Source organism: Barbatula barbatula (genome assembly GCF_947034865.1).
Source record: "Barbatula barbatula genome assembly, chromosome: 14".
Classification (NCBI taxonomy): Eukaryota; Metazoa; Chordata; class Actinopteri; order Cypriniformes; family Nemacheilidae; genus Barbatula; species Barbatula barbatula.
The window spans coordinates 21,942,962-21,962,447 of record NC_136777.1 but is presented as its reverse complement, the minus strand read 5'-3'; the positions used below and the strand labels follow the sequence as shown (position 1 = coordinate 21,962,447).

At 38.4% G+C, this 19,486-nt stretch overlaps 1 protein-coding gene across 1 annotated transcript in view; it reads right to left on the bottom strand.

The window, feature by feature from the left end:
• kcnma1a (potassium large conductance calcium-activated channel, subfamily M, alpha member 1a) overlaps positions 1-19,486 on the bottom strand; it is a 151,784-nt gene that overhangs the window by 10,210 nt on the left and 122,088 nt on the right. Inside the window, 6 exon segments of the mRNA XM_079473229.1 lie at positions 856-986; positions 6,441-6,554; positions 9,523-9,715; positions 10,164-10,388; positions 11,156-11,279; positions 17,984-18,077. Coding sequence (XP_079329355.1) covers positions 856-986; positions 6,441-6,554; positions 9,523-9,715; positions 10,164-10,388; positions 11,156-11,279; positions 17,984-18,077 — 881 coding nt within the window.

The window sequence follows — 19,486 nt, the reverse complement described above, 5'->3', positions numbered from 1 at the left end:
CCTCTCCAGGCTCCTGACAGCAGCATTCACCTGAATGATGGATGAGAGCTGTCTATTAGCAAGCTTCACCTTTGTCCAGAGTGAAATGCACTTGAAGGCTGCTTTGTTCTAACTTCACTCAAAGTGAAAGCTATTGGAATTAAGCCATCATACGGATAGGGGAGATAGCAGCGGTCGTAGGTGGCGAGGAGAAAGAAAACACGAAAGAAGAAGTGAGGGGGAAAAACATACCTTTTTCCCATTCTAGCTAAGATGACATTGTTAGGAGATTAGAGCTTTTGGACCCCACGGCGGCCCACCTTGCATGTCAAGGCACGCCATTAAAGAAAATCAGAGCACTTATCTTGTTAAAAGATCTAATAGGACTCTTGAAAGTTCATTTCATGACACATTATATGAGGAGTCTTGGAAACAACATTCCTTTTGATGTCACTGTCGCTGACAGTGCTGTCTGATCAATGTGGCATTTCATTTACCAACGTCTGCCTACCGGTAACACCTGAGCCCTACATCTAAAATCTCTCCTTCCTATACATTATTTCAGAGGATTAGCATCCGGAGGTTCAGACGAGCTTTCTTGTAATTCTATATGACATTTCATGATGGGAGAGAAATGACTGAGCATCTTTTAACAGGTCGCTTTGTTCACCAAATCACCGGCTGATTTTAAGTCTGAAAGGAGATCGTTTGAAGCCTGCTAGATAATATAAATCTCTTTTGTACATAAAACTGAATTGATTTATTCAGCAGCGATAATTTTTTAAAGGGCTTACTTCCATTAATCTGTTTAAAGGAATTCAGCCGGGTGAAAAGGTGTCAACGTGGCAGCTGTTTAGACTGTAGATGCTAACTCACCGCACTCATCAGGGAGTCCAACACGCTGATGGCAAACGCTGTACCGCAGGCGAACGGCTGGGTCAGATAGAGCTCCGTATCTGGGTCATCGTCATCGTCTTGGTCCAAAAACTGGACGTTGGAGTCGTTCACTGCAGTGAAGAGACAGAAGCTTTAAAATCATGAAGAAGAATCTGCGAGTCCAAACAGTCACAACAGGGGATTTGGAAGGTTGAGGAAAACATGTTAATGAGATTAAATAAACAATGAGGGTGAATAACAATAACCATAAATAAAAACTGCAAGCAATTCGGTGAGCATGCTTTCTGCATAATAATAAATATTTATTATTGAAAACTCCACAATGGAGTGCCAAGAAATGATGGCCCCTACTATATTCTGAATAACTTGACAGATACATATTTTTCTTACACAAACTAGATCATATGCTAATTAAACATTTTATTACACAAATTACATCATATTGCAATTTATTCATTGAACAATTCATACTTAATTTTGTTATATAATACGTTTTTCCAAATCTCTATAAATTTCTTTGTCATTTTCCTACTATGGTAGTCAATGGTGGCAATGGCAGTTGATGGTGACCCAGAGTTTGCTTTCTTACATTCTTCCAAAAATATAATTGTGTGTTTAATGAAACAAAGAAATCAATAGACCATTTTTCCTACTATTGTAGTCAATGGTGGAAAACAAATGTATACAGATTTGGAAAAACTTGAGGGTGAAACGATGAAGACGGACTTTTCATTTTTGGGAGAACTGTTCTTTTAAGTGAAAAATATATTGTTCACTTCATTTTCATATTATTGATCATTCCAATCCACAACTTCCACACAGAAATCTGTATATAGTGTTCATCAGTACATAAACACAGGGGCGTTAGAATTTTTTTTTCCTATACGTACAAATACATACATTTATAGCATTAGTATAGCGAATATCTCTTATCTCCTATCTCTTACAGCGCATATTTGAAAACATCGCACAAATCATTGCCAGAAGTCAATTTAAAACACAATCTGATTGATAGATTCCAAGTAAAACATTTTTAAGATAAATGCATCGATCTGGTGTGTTTTGTATATCTAGTATACAATTTTGTGCTAAAGACTCATTGTTTGCATACAAATGAACAGATAATAAAAAGGTTTATTATACATCACCAAATTCCTTCCATTATGAAACGTAAATCTATAATGCAAAATAATTAGGGATGGGGGAATTAACGCGTTAATCTTTGCGATTAATTTTAGATGTTTAACGCGTTAAAAAAAAATAACGCAATTGACGCAGCACTTTTTTTTTTTTTTTTTTTGCCTCGATCGTTTCCATGACTTCCTATTGCTTATTGTGAATGTGAACAAATGTAAACCGACTGGTCTGTCTCAGTTGCTGGCTTAATGTAAAAGAGTAGGCAAAATCTTTGGGTGAAAAAAAATAAACATTCTCCTTTTGTTATTCATATTGCAAAGACTTATGTTCCTTTTTGAAATTCAACTGGCACTTAAACATTTTTTTTTTAAATATATTGTTCGTGCATAAAGAAATTATTTCTTTTGGCCAATTGGCTTAAGTTCTAAACTGATCTAGACTTTTTGATGACCTTGATGGTTTTAATATTCAACTTTCACTTTGTTTATAATGTTGCTGCACACATTTTATTTGATGGGAACAGCTACTCTGTGGTTCTGTGGAGAGTCTGTTTACAGTTCAAATGTCATTAACATGTTATGTCATTAAAAACTTTGTGTTGTTTAATTTAATTAGGTGATTCTACATTTAAATATTGATGATAACAAGCTTGGGGGAAAACACAATTAATTGCAATTAATTACAGAAAATGTGCAATTAATTAGTTAATTTTTTTTAATCGATTCCCAGCCCTAAAAATAATACATCATGCATTAATTTAAGTGCATCTTAATATTTGAAAAATGTAAATTCTTCATGTATTATTTAAAATATTGTATATATTATTTTAACTTGTATACTATATTTATTTCCAAATCTATATTAAATCATTTAATCTATTATTGAGGGTTTATTTAGAGGTAAATATATTTTCTTTAAGAGTATTGTCAGTCGTTGCACCCTGTAATTGAACTGTAACATAAAAGTGACATACTGTGATAGGTCTGGGCCTCTTTTAAGTAAAAAATCCACCCCTGTTTGATCGCGGAGCTCCCGACTGAGCGCAGATGCTGATTATATCATTAGCCAGCGCTGTTGCTTCTGTCGGATTGATAAATGTTAAGCTCCTGTACGTGATCAAAACGAACATCTCCAAAAGAGGACATGGGTGCAGCTCATAACTGATACAGTTTATTCCTATAGAATCGTGCAATTGATAACTAGATGTCGAACTCATCATTTGGAGGTTACGTGCAAAACTGACTATTCAAAAATCTGGGCATGATGCCTCTGTAAAACACATATCAGATTTCTGCGTGGGCTGCCTAAGATAACACTCAGATTGTTATGTTTGCACAGAATGCTTTTTGTGAGATTGTTAATGGTCTATGAGAACGTACGTACATGGGCTGTTCTGTTGCATTTACGGCAAAAGCACCAAATTTTGGGGAGGTATGGACCTCATGTCTACATTGCTGAGAGGGCGAAATGTCCGTACAATTCAGGGGGCGTGATCTGTTGTCATTTATTTATTTTAATAATGCATCATACGGGATGAAGTTCAATCGACGGCTCAAATATACAATAAAACACTTAGACTTTCTTTCACAATTACAACTGTTTGTCCAAGTAACAAAGCAGTCGCCCTCCAGACAAAAACACCACTAGTTATGTCCACTTATATCACGCCTTAAACAGTGGTATATTTAGTCAGATAAAGAACTGTCAGACTGCTTTGAAGCTATTCTGTACAGTCTCGGCGGCCGGCATATGGAGACAATGCCCTAAAATCCCATTCTGTTTGAACACAGCCTCACACAAATCTTCGTTTCACTCCCTTTCAAAAAACTATGCTTCAGAGATTAGGCCCAGCACCTCACAAATAAATAAATAAAAATACACAATTTCAAGCAAAGTTTGATCTGGAGTTTTTTTTCTAATTTGATTTCTTCCCAGACTTCCTATGAGGACGAGCAATGTCAGTCTTTCAGATAAACTCCCGATGAAAAAGAGCCAGGGCCGGAGAACTGAACTGCAGGGAGATGCTATGGAAACAGCCACAAGGACACAGTCATATGATCAAAGGCCTAGTGATGCTTTAAGAAAAAAAAACCAAACGAAAAAAGCCTTAAAAAAGGCCAAAAAACAAGGCAGTCAATTTCATCCAGAACTAAGGAGAAAAATGTGTTCAAAGTGATGCCATGGGAGCAGGCCCCAGCAGCAGCGAGAGAAATCAAGACAAGCCGATGAGGCGGTGCATCAGAGCAGCGGAGGACAAAGGCACAGCTTACCCAGTTCTGTTATCATTTGTATGTTGGTTCCACTGTTTTTTTCCTGACTGAATGAAACCAAAGGCAGTAGTTTGCCAGGCTTAGCTAATGATGATAAAACAGCGTTGAGGGGAGACAAGTTCAAAGCCAAAGAGAGAGAGAAACACAAATGAGAGCATCATGTCAAGAGTGGGATTAGAAATCTAAAGGTACAGTGTCAGAATCAAACATTTCACAGTTCAACATTGTTTGTTCGTGATAACTGGATATAGTTTGGCCGTTGGTAGAATATCTAGTGTAATGCAAATATGGGAAAAGATTACAAGGAAGCGTTAAAAACAAAGATCTGCTGTGAACAATGCATGTTTTTCTTATGTTTCTCAGATGTTTTTGCAGCTCTGACATCACAGGCTTGATTTACCGGGAGCTCCTCTGATCATTTGTTTGTGTGGAGAACTCAATCTGTCCAGTTTGTTGACAATCTACTGTGTAACATGATGCCGGGGAAGGTAACTGTAAATTACTTTTAACTGAGGCTACCTTTAGAAAAACGCTTCCTATCACATTAAGTCTTTTCGAGTTGGGTTATTATAATCGAGGCTTTTAGTGTCACTTTGATGTATTGGGGGTATGGCACAATGACCACGTTTACAAGGACAACTATAATCCGATATTAACACGATTAAGAATGGACCATGTTAACAGAGCTTTTTGATTTGCTTTATCCGTCTTAACTCATAATCGTAGTAAACACAAATCGAATTAAGACGGGTGGAGTACTCCTTGAAAGAATGAAAAACCAAAAACTGTATGGTGAAGACGAACTGTTTGTTGATGCATGAAATTATGGAGGGAATGACAAACGGTGTGGCTTAGGGACGTAATGACGTATGCCATTAATCGAACTATGTAGTGTAACATAAAACGGGAACGTGAAAGATATATTCTTAAAGCGACTCATGTAAACAGCTCAATCGTAATATTATTTTACTCAGAATAAGGCGAATAATTTGAATACTGATGTCCATGTTAACGTGGTCAATGTTGTATGAAATAAAAATGGATGAAACAAGAAGAGGTTTGGAGATGCCAATATTGTGATAAATAAAATAGTTATAGTTTTCAAAAGGAGACACTTTTCTTCTATTTAAATGTATTAAAATCTTAAAAGAGATAGATTCTGTTATAAAATAAGGATTCTGTCGTCATTTAAGAAACTGCCAATATATCCACTTCGAGATTATCTCTAAGCTTGTTTACTTCTAAACACGATCAAAATTCACTTTCAATAAATACACAAATGAAACATTTAAAACACCAATAAGCCACCTTGGTTTACAGCTCCATGACATAACTCAATCTACAAACTTTGTAAAAAAAAAGAGGTCAACTCTTATTTAGCCATTAACTAAAGGAAATCAAAATCCAGACATTTCACCATTTTTAAAATATCTTAGAATACACTTAACAGACGAACACTGGAAAATTAAGCTAATAATTACAAAGGAACATCGTCTAAAAACTGAATAATCTGAACATGAATGTGACTGATATTTTCACGTTTTAGAATTGTTAATGACAGATGATGTGAAGATCTTGAGCATCAAATTACACTGATTATAAGACTCGAGTAAATCTTCGTTTTAAACTGAAAAGCTACTTTCAAAATATCTCATCAGTGGTTAAAATGAGTTTCACCTCTACCAATGTCAAAATGCCAGCAAACTTTTCGTATGTAACCCCACAGGGAACAGCATGGAAATCACATGGAACAGGAGAACATATGTGCACGTATGTATTTGTGTGCGTGTATGTTTTGCATTGATGTTTTAGAGTTTGCCAGGCTCGTACACTTCTGCTATAACGCACTGTAATTGGGTCAGTGGAGAGTTGAAGCGGCCGGTCTCTGGTGCTTTAGTGCCCTCTGAGATCTAAAACTTTCATGAGCCCCCCTACCATGGGAATAGTGCCACCCTCATTGTTATTTATAAATGGATCCATTTTGCAACAGAATGCTTTTGACCCAGTCTGTGAAATATTCAAACACAGTCATTACAAATACAGACGCACACTTCATAAGGAACAAATCAGTGTGGTGTTAAAGGCTCGAAATGTACGTTTAGATTGTAATCACACTCGACTTTGACATGTTCGTGAGCATGTGCGGTCGTTTCTCACCGAGTTCAGTTATGATGGGGATGTTTGATCCGGTGGTGACGGACGCCTGCCTCACCAAGCCGTGCACAGGACTGTTATCTGGAGATGACCTGTCCATACCGGGTGGTGTGAAACCTGCCAGACAATGAGAAAGAGAACATCTTGTGAAACAAAAAAAACTTACTATAAGATGTACGTGTTGGTGATCTAACAATTCACATAACTGTCAGATCCTAACAATAAAAGCTTTTGTTGTTATGTTAAAAATAGTAAACACTGTAGTTGGGCATGGCGATAGGAGAGTGGATCGTGACGACAGTCTAAAACGGTGAAATACAGATATTCTGCTTTTAAGGGTCAGCTCAGGAATATTTAGCATTAGCTGCCTTCCATCAACCGGCAGGTATAAATTTTATATGCTGTTCATTTTGTTACCATAAAACTGGTGAAGTGGATCCTGAAAACCTTTTATGTGAAATGCCATGAAATACAAGCAACAGTGACAAGAGTATGAATTCACATGACTTGACACTTTTGCATTTGCCCAAGCTGACAAGTAAACACTTTAAATCAGTAATGCAATATGCATAATGCATCGTCCCTGTTTTGACATCCATCGACTACAGAAAAATGCAAGCGTTACGCTTTTACGGTGACGAACATAATGCAGGGAAAAGATTCAGGTCACAAAGTTTTCAAAGGGTTCCATGATGTTATAAAGTGGTGTCCTCCTAGCAAATGGAAAGTTCAATAGACTATGATACGGAAAAGAATACAAAACGCATAAAGACCAAGGATTTCTTTCTTCTGTTGTGTAAACAGTGAAGAACGATATGCAGGTACAGTCAGAGTCAGCTTTAGAATAAACAGCTCAGATTATTTTCCTTAAAGGTTTTTGTTTAGGCTACAAACAGTATTGGTATGAATTATAACTTGTTATAACCTGGTCTTCCCGCAAAGGCTATCAAACCACTTCAGCTGAATACGCAGCTGCACACCTCGTCTTCCAACAGCCCATAAGGGCTCATGTGAGACCCCGTTAATCTCTCTCCCCTGGCTACCGGTTGAAGCCCGTATCAGATTCAAGTCACTGATGTTTGCCTACAGGACTATCACTGGATCTGCACCGGTACACTTTTAAACCCTACTAAGTGGTAAGAGCATTGCGTTAACAACGCAAGGTTGTGGGTTCGATCCCAGGGGATGGCAGATACCACTGTAAAATGTATAGGATAATGCAGTGTAAATCGCTTTGGATAAAAGCGTCTGCCAAATGCCTAAATGTAAATGTAAATATCAATGAGAATAAATTAGATAATGCAATAATATAATATATCAAAAGTAAAATGAAGCTTTGCTATAAATGGTAAAAAATAAATTTCTACATTTATAAATCAACTATTTGTTCATTAGATTTTTCTGTTGAATAATGCACACACCTCACACTTTCCAACCCTATAGGGGTGACCCTGTAAACTCTGCTTTGGTTCAATATTTGCTCTTATTGTGTTATATACTGTATGCTTGACTTTGTGTTCTTTTATTCAAAGACCCTCAAGCACTCAAAGCAGTGCCCTGTGTAGTATCTTCCCCTGGCATCTGATTTATTAAATAACACCTTCTGTGCAAGTTAAACAACCCGCATCGAAAAACGCATGATGCTAAGAGCAAGAATATTTATCAAGATGATGTGGTGTGATGAAATCTGTTACACCTGCATCTCATACAGATTTCAAAACTATTGGTTTTTAACCTCTTGATGAATCTCAAAAAGAAAATGATAATATAGTGAGAATACTGCACGCATATACCGTTACATGCTGGAAAAGCATGTAAAGAAATTTCCATCACTGCAAAAGTTAACTTGGGAGAAGAATAAGCGGTTCATTGCAGGATAAAATGAGGTCTAATATTCAGAGTGTTAATGTAATAAATCTTGATTACACACTGTGTCTCTGCGGCTGATCATGCCAGATGTTGAGCTCAATTAATTGAGAAAGCAATAATGACGTATGGTTTTCTCCCGCACGAACAGTATGATCACCATCTATTATCATCTGCCCCAGAGGGACCCGTTCTTCCCAAACACGCCGCCACCGTTCAACCACGAGTGTTTCACGATAATATCGAACAAGTTTCACTCAAAACCTGTCATTAAATCCATCTTTCTGTGCAAAAAGCGGATGCTCAATAACAGTTGAGATGTTAATTGTTGTGGGCCGGCTTGTGCGGGGTGTGTAATTTGCGTAATGAAGAGCAGCTGAGAATGCGAAGCCGCTGATTTGTACTGTGTCTGTTTAATGATGATGAATCCTGATGGGCGCAAGAGGGTTACATGTTTATCTGAATGCATAAACAATCTGTTCGAGTCAATTTGTCGCCAAACAAATCTGCCTCGGTCCAGCAGAGGCAAATAATACGCAATATGGGCAGAAATGTTTGGGATGTTTTTGAGAGCTTTGATTACGGGGAAAGATGCGATACACTTGCTTGAGATTGAATATGAATTCTTGAAATGAACATGCATATGCATGAAATGCAAATATGGACATTTATAACAGCTTTTGGCTAAATGAACACTTAATTAATGTTTGAGTACAGTGCCTAAACAGGAAATTTATTGTGTTTATTGTTTATGTGCAAATGCCTCTTTTTCATTACTATTATTATTTGTATCATTTACATATGTCAAATCAAAGGCTGTTAGTTACCCTAAGCTGTAGCATGTATCTACATTAAAGGGATAATCCTAGCAAAAAAGAGAAAATGTCATTCTCATTTATTTTTTCTCTTTTCAAAAAGTCGTTTTAAATCTGTATGACTTTGCTACAACAGAAAAGGGGATATCTGCAAAAATCTCCAAGATTTTTGTCTATATAATGAAAGTGAATAGTGACCACCCTTGTCCCTGATCCCCATTTACTTTCACTGTATGGAGAAAAAACACTATTCTGCAAAGTGGGTGTACAGGTTTGGATTTTCATGTTTGGAAGAACAAGCCCTTTTAAACCGTCTGACATAATTGGGCCTCTGGTCTTAGTCTTGGAGACTAGTGCTCCTGAGGCAATTCTTAATGCCAGCTGCACGTAGGCAGACTCCTTACCTTGAGAATTAGCCTGCAAGACTCCAATGCTGTCATCAAACTGCATAGATTTGATGTTAAGAGACGCCAAGATGCATTCCTTGTCCTGCAGTGAAGCATCGTCGATATTGTTCTGATTAGCTGACAGGATAACGCACATGTCGCAGAGGTTGATGTTGACGGCCCTTAAATCAGCTCGACTTAATGGCGTACCCTTCAGCAGAGAGAGACGGTGTAAGAAAGAGAAAAAGAAAACAAATTAAAGACGGAGCACAGGGGCTCAGGGAAATTAGTTAACAAGTATTTACTTTTCTAAAGGCAGTGACATTCAGCTGATCTAACTACGTGCTGGGGGAGGAAGAGATGCGGTCTAATCTAAAGGCTAGGCTTCGCTGACGGCAGCGTTCCGGCTTGGTTTTGAATACTCAGTCAAGCCGATGCTAACAAGCACTAAACCTGGAAACAAAGCCAGCGTTTCACACAGCCAGCAGGAACGTGATGCCAGCACATCTGCACAACAAAATGTGGTAACACTATTAAATGTGTAAACTTGTAAAAAGGAACATGAGAAAATCATATCCTTCAAATATTGTCTTGAGTTGCATAAATGTAATATTCTTTTCCTGCTGGCGTACTGGCATATACTCTGAATGTGTACTCACAGGTAAAATTGAGACTTTGGGAAAGTTGTGAAGGGTTTCCCACTCTCTTCTCAGATACTCTAATGACCCCACGAACACGATGGGCTTTAGCTCGTGGAAATGGAAGTTGCTGGCTCTCAAAGGCATCACCAGGTTTCGAAGCCCCACTAAGGCTGACGTGACATCTCCAAATATACATACTACCACATGTCCACTTAAAACTGTCATGGAGGCCTCGCTGCGTGTCTGTGGTGAATAAGCCAGAAACAAACAACATACCATCAGTCAAGCTGGAGTACTTGATCATCTAATAGCTACAAGGAAGAGTATAGAATTAGTTTAAAACGGGATGAAGAGAAAATGCATTTGTTCAGTACATACAGTAATGATAAATAATATAGATGGGATCAAAATTATTATAGGAAAAACCGAACATTAACGCAAGCAGAAAAAGGTAACGGCATTATGTGTATTTATATTTGATATACTGTGGGCCTGAATAGGAGTGAATTTCCCCAAACTTGTCAAGAAAATGTCCAGATTGTACAGTATTTCACATAAAGAAATATACTATACATATCTTAAAAAGACTAAATCTTTATGAAACCATTAACATTTACATCCAGATGCATTATAGTAAATATAATTGTTACAAAGTCACATTTCAAAGCATCTAAAAAATAATTATTTTTATTTCTTGTGATTTTGGGGTAAAATAGACCAGAAGATTCATTCTCATACTAAAACCAATTTATATTGCTTGAATTAATTTTAAATATAAACAAACTTTAAAATAAAATGTAAAAACTTACACTAAAAACTATAAAAATGCATCTCAAATTGCTTCAGTTTTTATTCATTGCTTGAAAAAAAAAACTCAGTATGGCCAGTAAATGTAATGTGCAAATACATCACATTCAACACTAAAGTAACCTGGTTTGAAGCCATTATCAGTGCTATTTGTATACTTATTTACAAAACACATGAAGTTAACATGCCCAGTTACAACCTACCAGAATGACCTTCTCAATTTCTTTGGCTGGACACCAGTGAAACATCCCAGTGGAGTCGTATCTCTTCACACTACAATCCACGCTCTCATTCTGCTCGTTTCCCGGAATGAGTAGAGGGTCGTGTCTGTAAAATCAGGGAAGAAAATGCATAAGCTTGACCTTATTTGCCACCAACGCCTCATTTTGCAAATGCAGGTTGGTAAAAACACAACGGTCGGAATTTATCCTCCGGGTTTAATTGTGACATTTGTCAAAGGACAAACTTTCAGCGCATCTGCACAGAAGTCTATTGACAATAAATAAGCAGTAAACAGGCCCGTGCTGACACGGCTTGTCATTGTCAGATTGAATTTGTGCATTGGACTCCATCATAACTGCAGCTCTCTCCGGGCTGCCAGGAATGCGGAGTCATCAAAGCGTCCGCCCCGGTGACAGCGCTGGAGTGGAGGAGATGGAGCCCGAGCACTTCAGTGACTGAGTGGCACCAGAATGGAACGCCAATTACCGGCTTTTACTCGGCATCGCTCCTGACGCCATGCGTCCTACAGTAAAAGCTTTAACAGAGGCGCACTTTAAATATTTCAGGAATTTGCCCAATCACATTTTGCTCCCCCAAACTGAAGGCCATTAATGTTTTAGCGGAGTGTCACGTCTAAACAGGCTAACCTATATCAGCACGTCCTCAGACGTTGATCTGAGGGGCATGTCGACCGTGAAGAAGGACTCGGCTCTGTGCAAGCTCGCATGTATTTCTTAGAAGCGTTCGCTGAGCCCTTCAATGTTTTCAGAACAGCTCAGATAAACTATACAAATGGAAAGCTGAATTCACTGACTTCATTTGACGCCAGATCTGGAAGCCGTGCGCTGTGAATAGCAGTTCAACACATAGAGCAATGCTGTTTTGGGCTTGATATGGTTGTATAATCTGGCAAAAACACTTCAGATTTCTGGCTGGTTTCCAAACAACTATACTGGTATACTTTACAGTATATATCAAACATATGATATAAAATATAAATATTACAGAAATACAGCACAGTCAAATCAATACAAAATGGACAAATGTAGCCATTACAATGCAACTAATAATAAAATCGAGGCTTGGGCTACAGTAACTGATACAAATATTGGTGTAAATCGGTCAGTTTCACAAACCGTCAAGGATGTACACAAAAGAATAAAGAGTCAAAGAAGAAAACAGTCTCTCCAGCATTTCTTATCACAAAGGTCACCCACTCTGTTTGTTATAGTTGCTTCAAGCATGTATGTGCATGTTATAAATACAAAACAGGCTTTCATAAACATTTTTGTGCACAAAAGACTTTATATTTTTGTGCTTGGGTGATTTTTTTTGTGCTCAGATGATGTTTTTTTATGCTCAGGGGATGTTTTTTTAATGCACAGGGGCCATTTTTCTGGTGCTCAGAGATGCGCAGAGGTGCAGTCATCTGAATCATCTTTGTTAAGATGGCTCGCTCACTGAGAGGCTCGGGCTCTTGAAGACAAATATTGGTTGCCTTAGGAGTGGTCTGGCTGGTAAAGGCGCTGACACAAAGGCAGTGGCCATTGACGGGCTTCACTCCATAGAGTTGGACAGCACTGGTCTTCGGTGTGCTCAAAGATTAGGTGCGACCCTGTTTAGCTGAGGACATTGTCGAATAACACAGAAAAAAACAGAGAAACTGACTGCTCCCACCGGCGGTCAAAACACTAAAGAAAGGACTGATTTTACAGGCCTAACGCATCATTGTGATGTCATAAGGTGTGGATTCGTTTTCGTTTGCCTTTCACCTTTCCTGCTACTAACTAACTTCCAATTTCTTTTAATGTTTTTATATATGGACAATGTTTTGCGCAATCATGCTCTATATTAGTGTTTGCATGAATTAAAAAACAAACAAGTTTTCTCATATCTTTTAAAAAGACCATTCCTATCAAAAATGATGATATCCCAAATCTCTCCTTGTTAAATTATATTTCATTGGCCACCATAAAATTTTATATAAAAAAACATTGAAAAATAATGTAGTGTAAAATGTATTCGTGTTTTAAATAATTCTTAACAAAAACTGTTTGCTAATTTAAACTTAATCACCTTTTAATCATTTTATTTCTACATCACAATTTGCATGGTTGCAAAAAAGGTTTGAAAATAGATTTTATTGCAAAATTAGCACTGTTTAAATATGATTATTTTTGCAGACATAAATCAAGCTCACTAAAGACAGCACTATTCCCTTAGATTTGGTGAATTCCTAAAAATAACTGCAATTTATATGAGTTTACTGCACAGCTGTGAAAATACAAAAATAATATAATCTCAAATGTCAATTTAAGGGTATTATTTGTTTTTAATGTAATTAATATTTGTAATTAATAAATACATAAAAGATGTTACTAAAAGGCACATTTGGTTTCAGCAACAGTGAAGGATGAATTTGACAACATTATGGATGTAAAATTATGGATATAAAAAATAAATAAACCCTGATACAAATAAGCCTACTGAAGATCAAATTAAATCACAAATATCCACAAAGGTGGACCAGAGCACGAGCTACAGTACATCTATGAGATACAGATATATACTTCAGCACAGCTGTGTAATAATTTGTGTACTTTAGTTACTCTACAATTGATACTATGAGGCTAGAGAAACCACAGACCACTTGTAAATGCATGAAACTGTCAGCTAAAACCCACCATGCAGCTGTTAACAGGCCTGAGATGGGCCAGAAAGACTGCCTTTGAGGAAATGGCCTCAGGGCAGACAGCAAAGTCTCATCTCAGAGATGTGGCTGCAGGGAAACATGCTCTCTTTGATCCTGGCTACAACAGTGCGTTTTCATATGAAAACTGAGTTTAGTTTTCCAAAACGCTCTCCGTCTAAACTAGTGTTTTCAAGCATTTCTCAAACACTGCCAATCCACACTGAAACGTCTGAAAATGATTAAATCCATGTATTGCGCATGAGTAAAACCCAAAACACGCCAGCAAGTGTAATTCCTGTCAGGTGTTGATTTACTTTATGCATTATTATGTCGCAGCAATGTGGCGCGAAGACAGTTTTTTTAAGTAGACGGACAATGAGGAAACTTAGAGATGAGTCTCCTTCAACACAAGAACATAAAGCTGCAGAAGTGAAACTTAACTTGCGCTCCGCTGACAAACAATAACTGCGAGTAATTCAATATTTTGTCTCCTAAAATGCAATCTAAAGTATGCATGAACTGACATCAATATTATCAAACAGGACAGCAACAGAAACAACTGCCTCACTTGACGAAAAACGCATCATCATTTTTAAACACCTCCATTTTTCCTCATCCACATTACAACGCGAAAATGATGTTTTCAAATGTATGCACTTTCGAGTACGTTTTCGAAAAGTTGACCAAAACGCAGTCTAAGTGTGGACGAAAACGGAGAGAAAAAGATGCATTTTCAAAATGAACGCATTAGTGTGAATAGGGTCTTAGTGTTTGCCCTGCCCAGCTGCTCTTGATATCAAACACACGAGTGTCGTACAATAATCTCTTCGTTATTATATCTTAATTTGATAAATTATTTAAACTTTTATATTAAAAAAATATGAATAGCTATTCTTCAAAGGCTAAAAATAGAATACATTCAATAAATTACAGGTTTTATCATTGCAATGAAAAGCTGTTTATTCATAAACATCACTACGTGTTGTACCATTTTACGCATGTGATGTAATTCAACTGACATAATTATCCAGTCCCTGTTATGCTTCATTCTGTAACATTGAACTAAATGAGCTTTGTAAATTGCATTAGCTCCTTGTTAATCATTGGAATAATGAAGGATGGGATCTCTGCCTCACCTTCCCGCTAGGCATAACGTCAGATAACATTCCGGAAAATGTATTTACACCTTAAATATATGCACCATTATTATCTCCGGTACAAATAATGAAACTCAAAATCGTGGTAAGGAACATGTGTACCAAACCTTCCTAAAATAATGACTTATCCTCCTTATGTGCTTTCTCTTCCTCGCCGTCCCAAGCAGGTAATTCTACAGCAGGTGACGCTCCCCTTCCATCTTATCACGCATGTTTGATTGCAGAAGTATCACATCAGAAGCGTGTCAATTAACATGCTTGCGCGAGATGATATCAGGCTGGGTGCAGGTGCTAATAACAGTGAAATCATTTAGAGCTTTTACACCCCGACTGAATATTTCATTACATGCCGCGTGCTTCACCACTCGCTCGGTGGACTTCCTGTCATTTCAATCTCGACTCGACGTACTGACTGGCACAGCGCACCTCTGCCAAGATAGCTATCTCTCACCCGCTGTCAGCGGCACCTGCCAGTCATGAGCGCGATCTGCCGCCACTTCAGAATAAAACACGTGATGTTACTCACCGTGCAGTTACAGCTGCTGGGGAACCCAAAGAATAAACACGAGAGGCGTGCATGTGTGTGTGCTTAAACTATGATGTCATTATTGCTTCATTTGTTTTTCGCCTGCAACCAAAAAGCCACGACCAGACATTTTACATTATTAACACGCTTCAAATCTAAAGATAAAAGTATGCATAGGTACTTTAAAGGAAACATAGCAGGTACCCCAATTGAGACAGAAAGTTCTTTATCTAATTGGTATGTCCGGAGCGGTGTCCTAGATGTGCATTTGAAGAGCGAGAGAGAGAAAGAACAGAAGTTGCCCCTCAGAGCCGGGCGAGCTGCTTTTCAAACAGCGTTCAGCTATTCCAGCGCATCACTCGACAGGCGCTGGCTCCCCGAATCCCTCTCCAGCAGCCTATGAAAGCAGCTTCTCGCTTTGAAAATTTTCCCTATCATGCAAACTGACAAAGGCATGCTTTTCAAAAACCCACAGCCAATCTGTTGATCATTATTTATTTACGACGGCCTGGAGGCGCAGCAGCCTGTAAAAACCATACTTGATATGGTATACGCTAGCTGTTTTCGCCTTTCCTGCTTGTCGAATAAAGTATCCCTAAGGCTCCCTCAAACAATCGCTTTTCATTGTGCATAAAACGCACCTCGTAACGGCGAGGTATTTAATGTATGTTGTAATATATTGACAGGGAGGGCACGGGTCGAGGGAGTCCACGGGTCTGTCTTTGGTAATTCGGATGTTTCGCTGCAGGGCACCGGCTTGAAAGCTTTACACCTAGAACAGAGGATCTGTCATCCGGTACCCGAGAGCCAGCCGAACACAGAGGCACCCTAAAGCACAGAAAACTTTGACATCGCTTTGAAGCGTTTCGAAACAGGGTAAATAACTCCCAAGAATTATTATCACTTGTAGATCAAAGAGCCCATGCATACATTACACAGCAAATGGGGACTTTCAAATCTGCCCGGAAAAAAATGGTTTGTGCCGTTGAGTTTAGAAATTAAACTGAAGATCCTTCTAAGCAGTCGCTGAAAGCTATTTTTTTCGTTCTATTTTATTGTTTAAAACCAACAATCAACTGAGAGGCAAAAGAAACAATTGAACATTGATCATTTTGGCTTAGAAAGCCAAAAATGGCTGCAGGGCTGTATGTAAAAATCTACACGATTGCTTCTTTTGGGGGGAAACATATGCTGGAAATCTCTTTCTGGAGTACTTAATACATTCTGCTGGTAAATTGCTTATGAGGGGACACACAGTACAACCAAATTAGACCAAACTGGAAACTAAACAAAAAATAAAATGAGAAATATAATAAAGATAAATATTAATAAATTGAGATAAAATATTTTAAAATATTGCAATTATTGTTTTATAATAATGAAATATATATAAAGATATAATCTAGCTTCTATTTAAACATAATAGCCCGATACGACTCGACAAAAGAACGCATTAGAATCCATTATAGTCCATTAGAATCCATTTAATTTAACATTTTGTCCACACTGGATGGACCGGTTGCGTTCGGTGTAGACACAGTGTTAGATTAACCCTTGGTTAAATTGGGATATTTAAGTTGCTTTAAAAAATCTATTAGTAAAACATGTTACTGGTTTGCATCACGAGACAAAACAATATCTAAAGTTATTTTAGGGCAAGTTATTTTCAGTTAAGACAGCTCAAACATTCATTTCAGTCTGGGACTAGCCTCAAGGCTTGTCTGCAAATAAATAAGTCTCTTCTAACACAAAACTTGTGAATCGAGCATGCCGGCTCTCGCTTCACACAAAGCCTGAGCATTCAGCAACACTTTCCCTCACGAACGCGAAAGCAGGGCATCGTCTCTACATTTTTCAAGACCTTTGCATAAACGCCGCCCGGCCACATGGGCAGAAAGCAAGTCCTTTTATCAGTCAAAATCAATTAGCAGCATTATAATTCCGCCGGACAGGATAAAAGGAAGGTAATATTTGAATTCATTTTTGATTGCGATGATACATCTCACATATGGCCTTAAACACTCCTCACAGGGGTTCCCACAATAGATGAAGAGCCCCGAGGCTAAGTAACCATGCCGGCGTTTGTGATTGGTTGGCACCGTCATTAGTGCCACCGCTGTTTAAGAACTACATGTGGACGGGACTGGGGGGAGATGACAGCTGAGACTTTAAAGCAAGAGTATTTTTCGAGCAGCTTTTCATAGCCGCTTTCATGGCAGAAATATTTCAGCTCTATCATTAACCGCTGACAGCCTGACAGCTCAAACGCCTCGGCCTAAAAAGGCCCTCTCTCTCTCTCTCTCTCTCTCTTTCTCCGCACTTTCTGTCTAGTCCTGCACTCCTACGACTCCCACCATCCCAGCAGTCTCCGTCCTGCCTCTCCCTCTCTTTGCTTTTGAAGACTGTAGGGACCGTCTCGAAGTCAATGGCTTACCTCATCGTTTTGGGCGAGCAGTTTGGTGAATTCCGCATGCCTCCGTTGCGCTGCTTCTTTTTAGGTGACAGTGTTGACGGATGCTCATCTTCAACTGCAAACACATGCAAAGAGTGTCAGACTGTGGAAAGCTGGGATTGTAAAGTGTGCTGGAGATGACATATTAAAGAACACAAAAGCCAACACTCAATCATCGCAACGACAAAATTCTGCGAAGACCTCCAAAAATAGAAAGTGAAAAGTGTTAGTTTGGACAAAAGTACACGTGAATAAGCCAAGTACACACCTAAAGGACAACCATTAAGTTTTACACCCTGAATGTTCTCCGTGTAAAGAGGTTTGGTTGGTCAGAACACAGCTGTGTGTGTGTTGGGGCATGTATTGATAAGATCAACTTTCACCTCTCGGTCACTGTTTGGAGGGCATGAACAATGACAGGGAGGGAATAAAGAAGGGAAGAGTAATTTGGTGTGTGTATTTTAATGGATGACTGCATGGCAAAATCAATGAGCATCAGTCAGAGCTGAGAGCCGTGAGTGATGGTTCCACTGTGAGTCTGTCCCCCGTACCACAAGCACTCTCACCGCTGAACAACTACTCTGTACTGAGACTTCTCATATTGAAACGCCTCTCAGAAAGGAAATTACTGAGGAGCCTGTGAATGTCACAAGCTCTCGTTTGTACAAGCTCACCGTGTGCTCGCGTGAGAGCTGTCTGAAAGTCAAGATGAGCTCCGTTATGAATGTAATCAAATCATTTATTACAAAGGTTGGACGAAAGCTGTAGCTATTCTTATCAAAATAGTTCCCCTCGAAACGAAAATGGTGTCATAATATACTCACCCTCTTGTGCTAAATTCAGCCAACGGCAAAATTAGGAGACCATTTCTAGACTATTTTCAGAATTTTCTATTTATAGGTAAGCGTTTAGGCAAAATCATGATTTTTGTTTCATTCTGTGAGCTATTAACAATATTTCTGCCTAGAAATACAAATATTGCTCAACAGACACTGACATGACCAGAATACGTTTAGAAATGCTGATTAAATGCAGATTTTCCCTGTGGCTGAATAAGTGTAAAGAAGCGATTCAAGTCTACTCACTCCGTCAAAAAAAGAATGAATCAAATGCGAGATTAAAACAATGTAGCTTACCTGAAAAGGAGGCAAACATTTTCGACACGTGACCTTTGTCAATGCCAAACAAAGGTCACATGTGACTGCAACGTTTGCTGCCTTTTGTTGTTTTTTGCATTATCCCTTTTTGCATTCGATTATTTCTCTTGTAAATGGTGTGTGGGCTATGTACCTCATTTAGACTACTTTATAAGTACAGTGAGTGTTTGTGTATTTTTCCAACATGAATCCAATCGAGTTGGCCCTTTGATGTTAAGCTGGGGAGAAGGAGATCGGTAAAAATGATTTACCTTGCAGCAATGCTGAATTTACATTACTATTATATATTTCTCTTTCTGCAAAGGAAAGTAACAACTATTTATGTCTG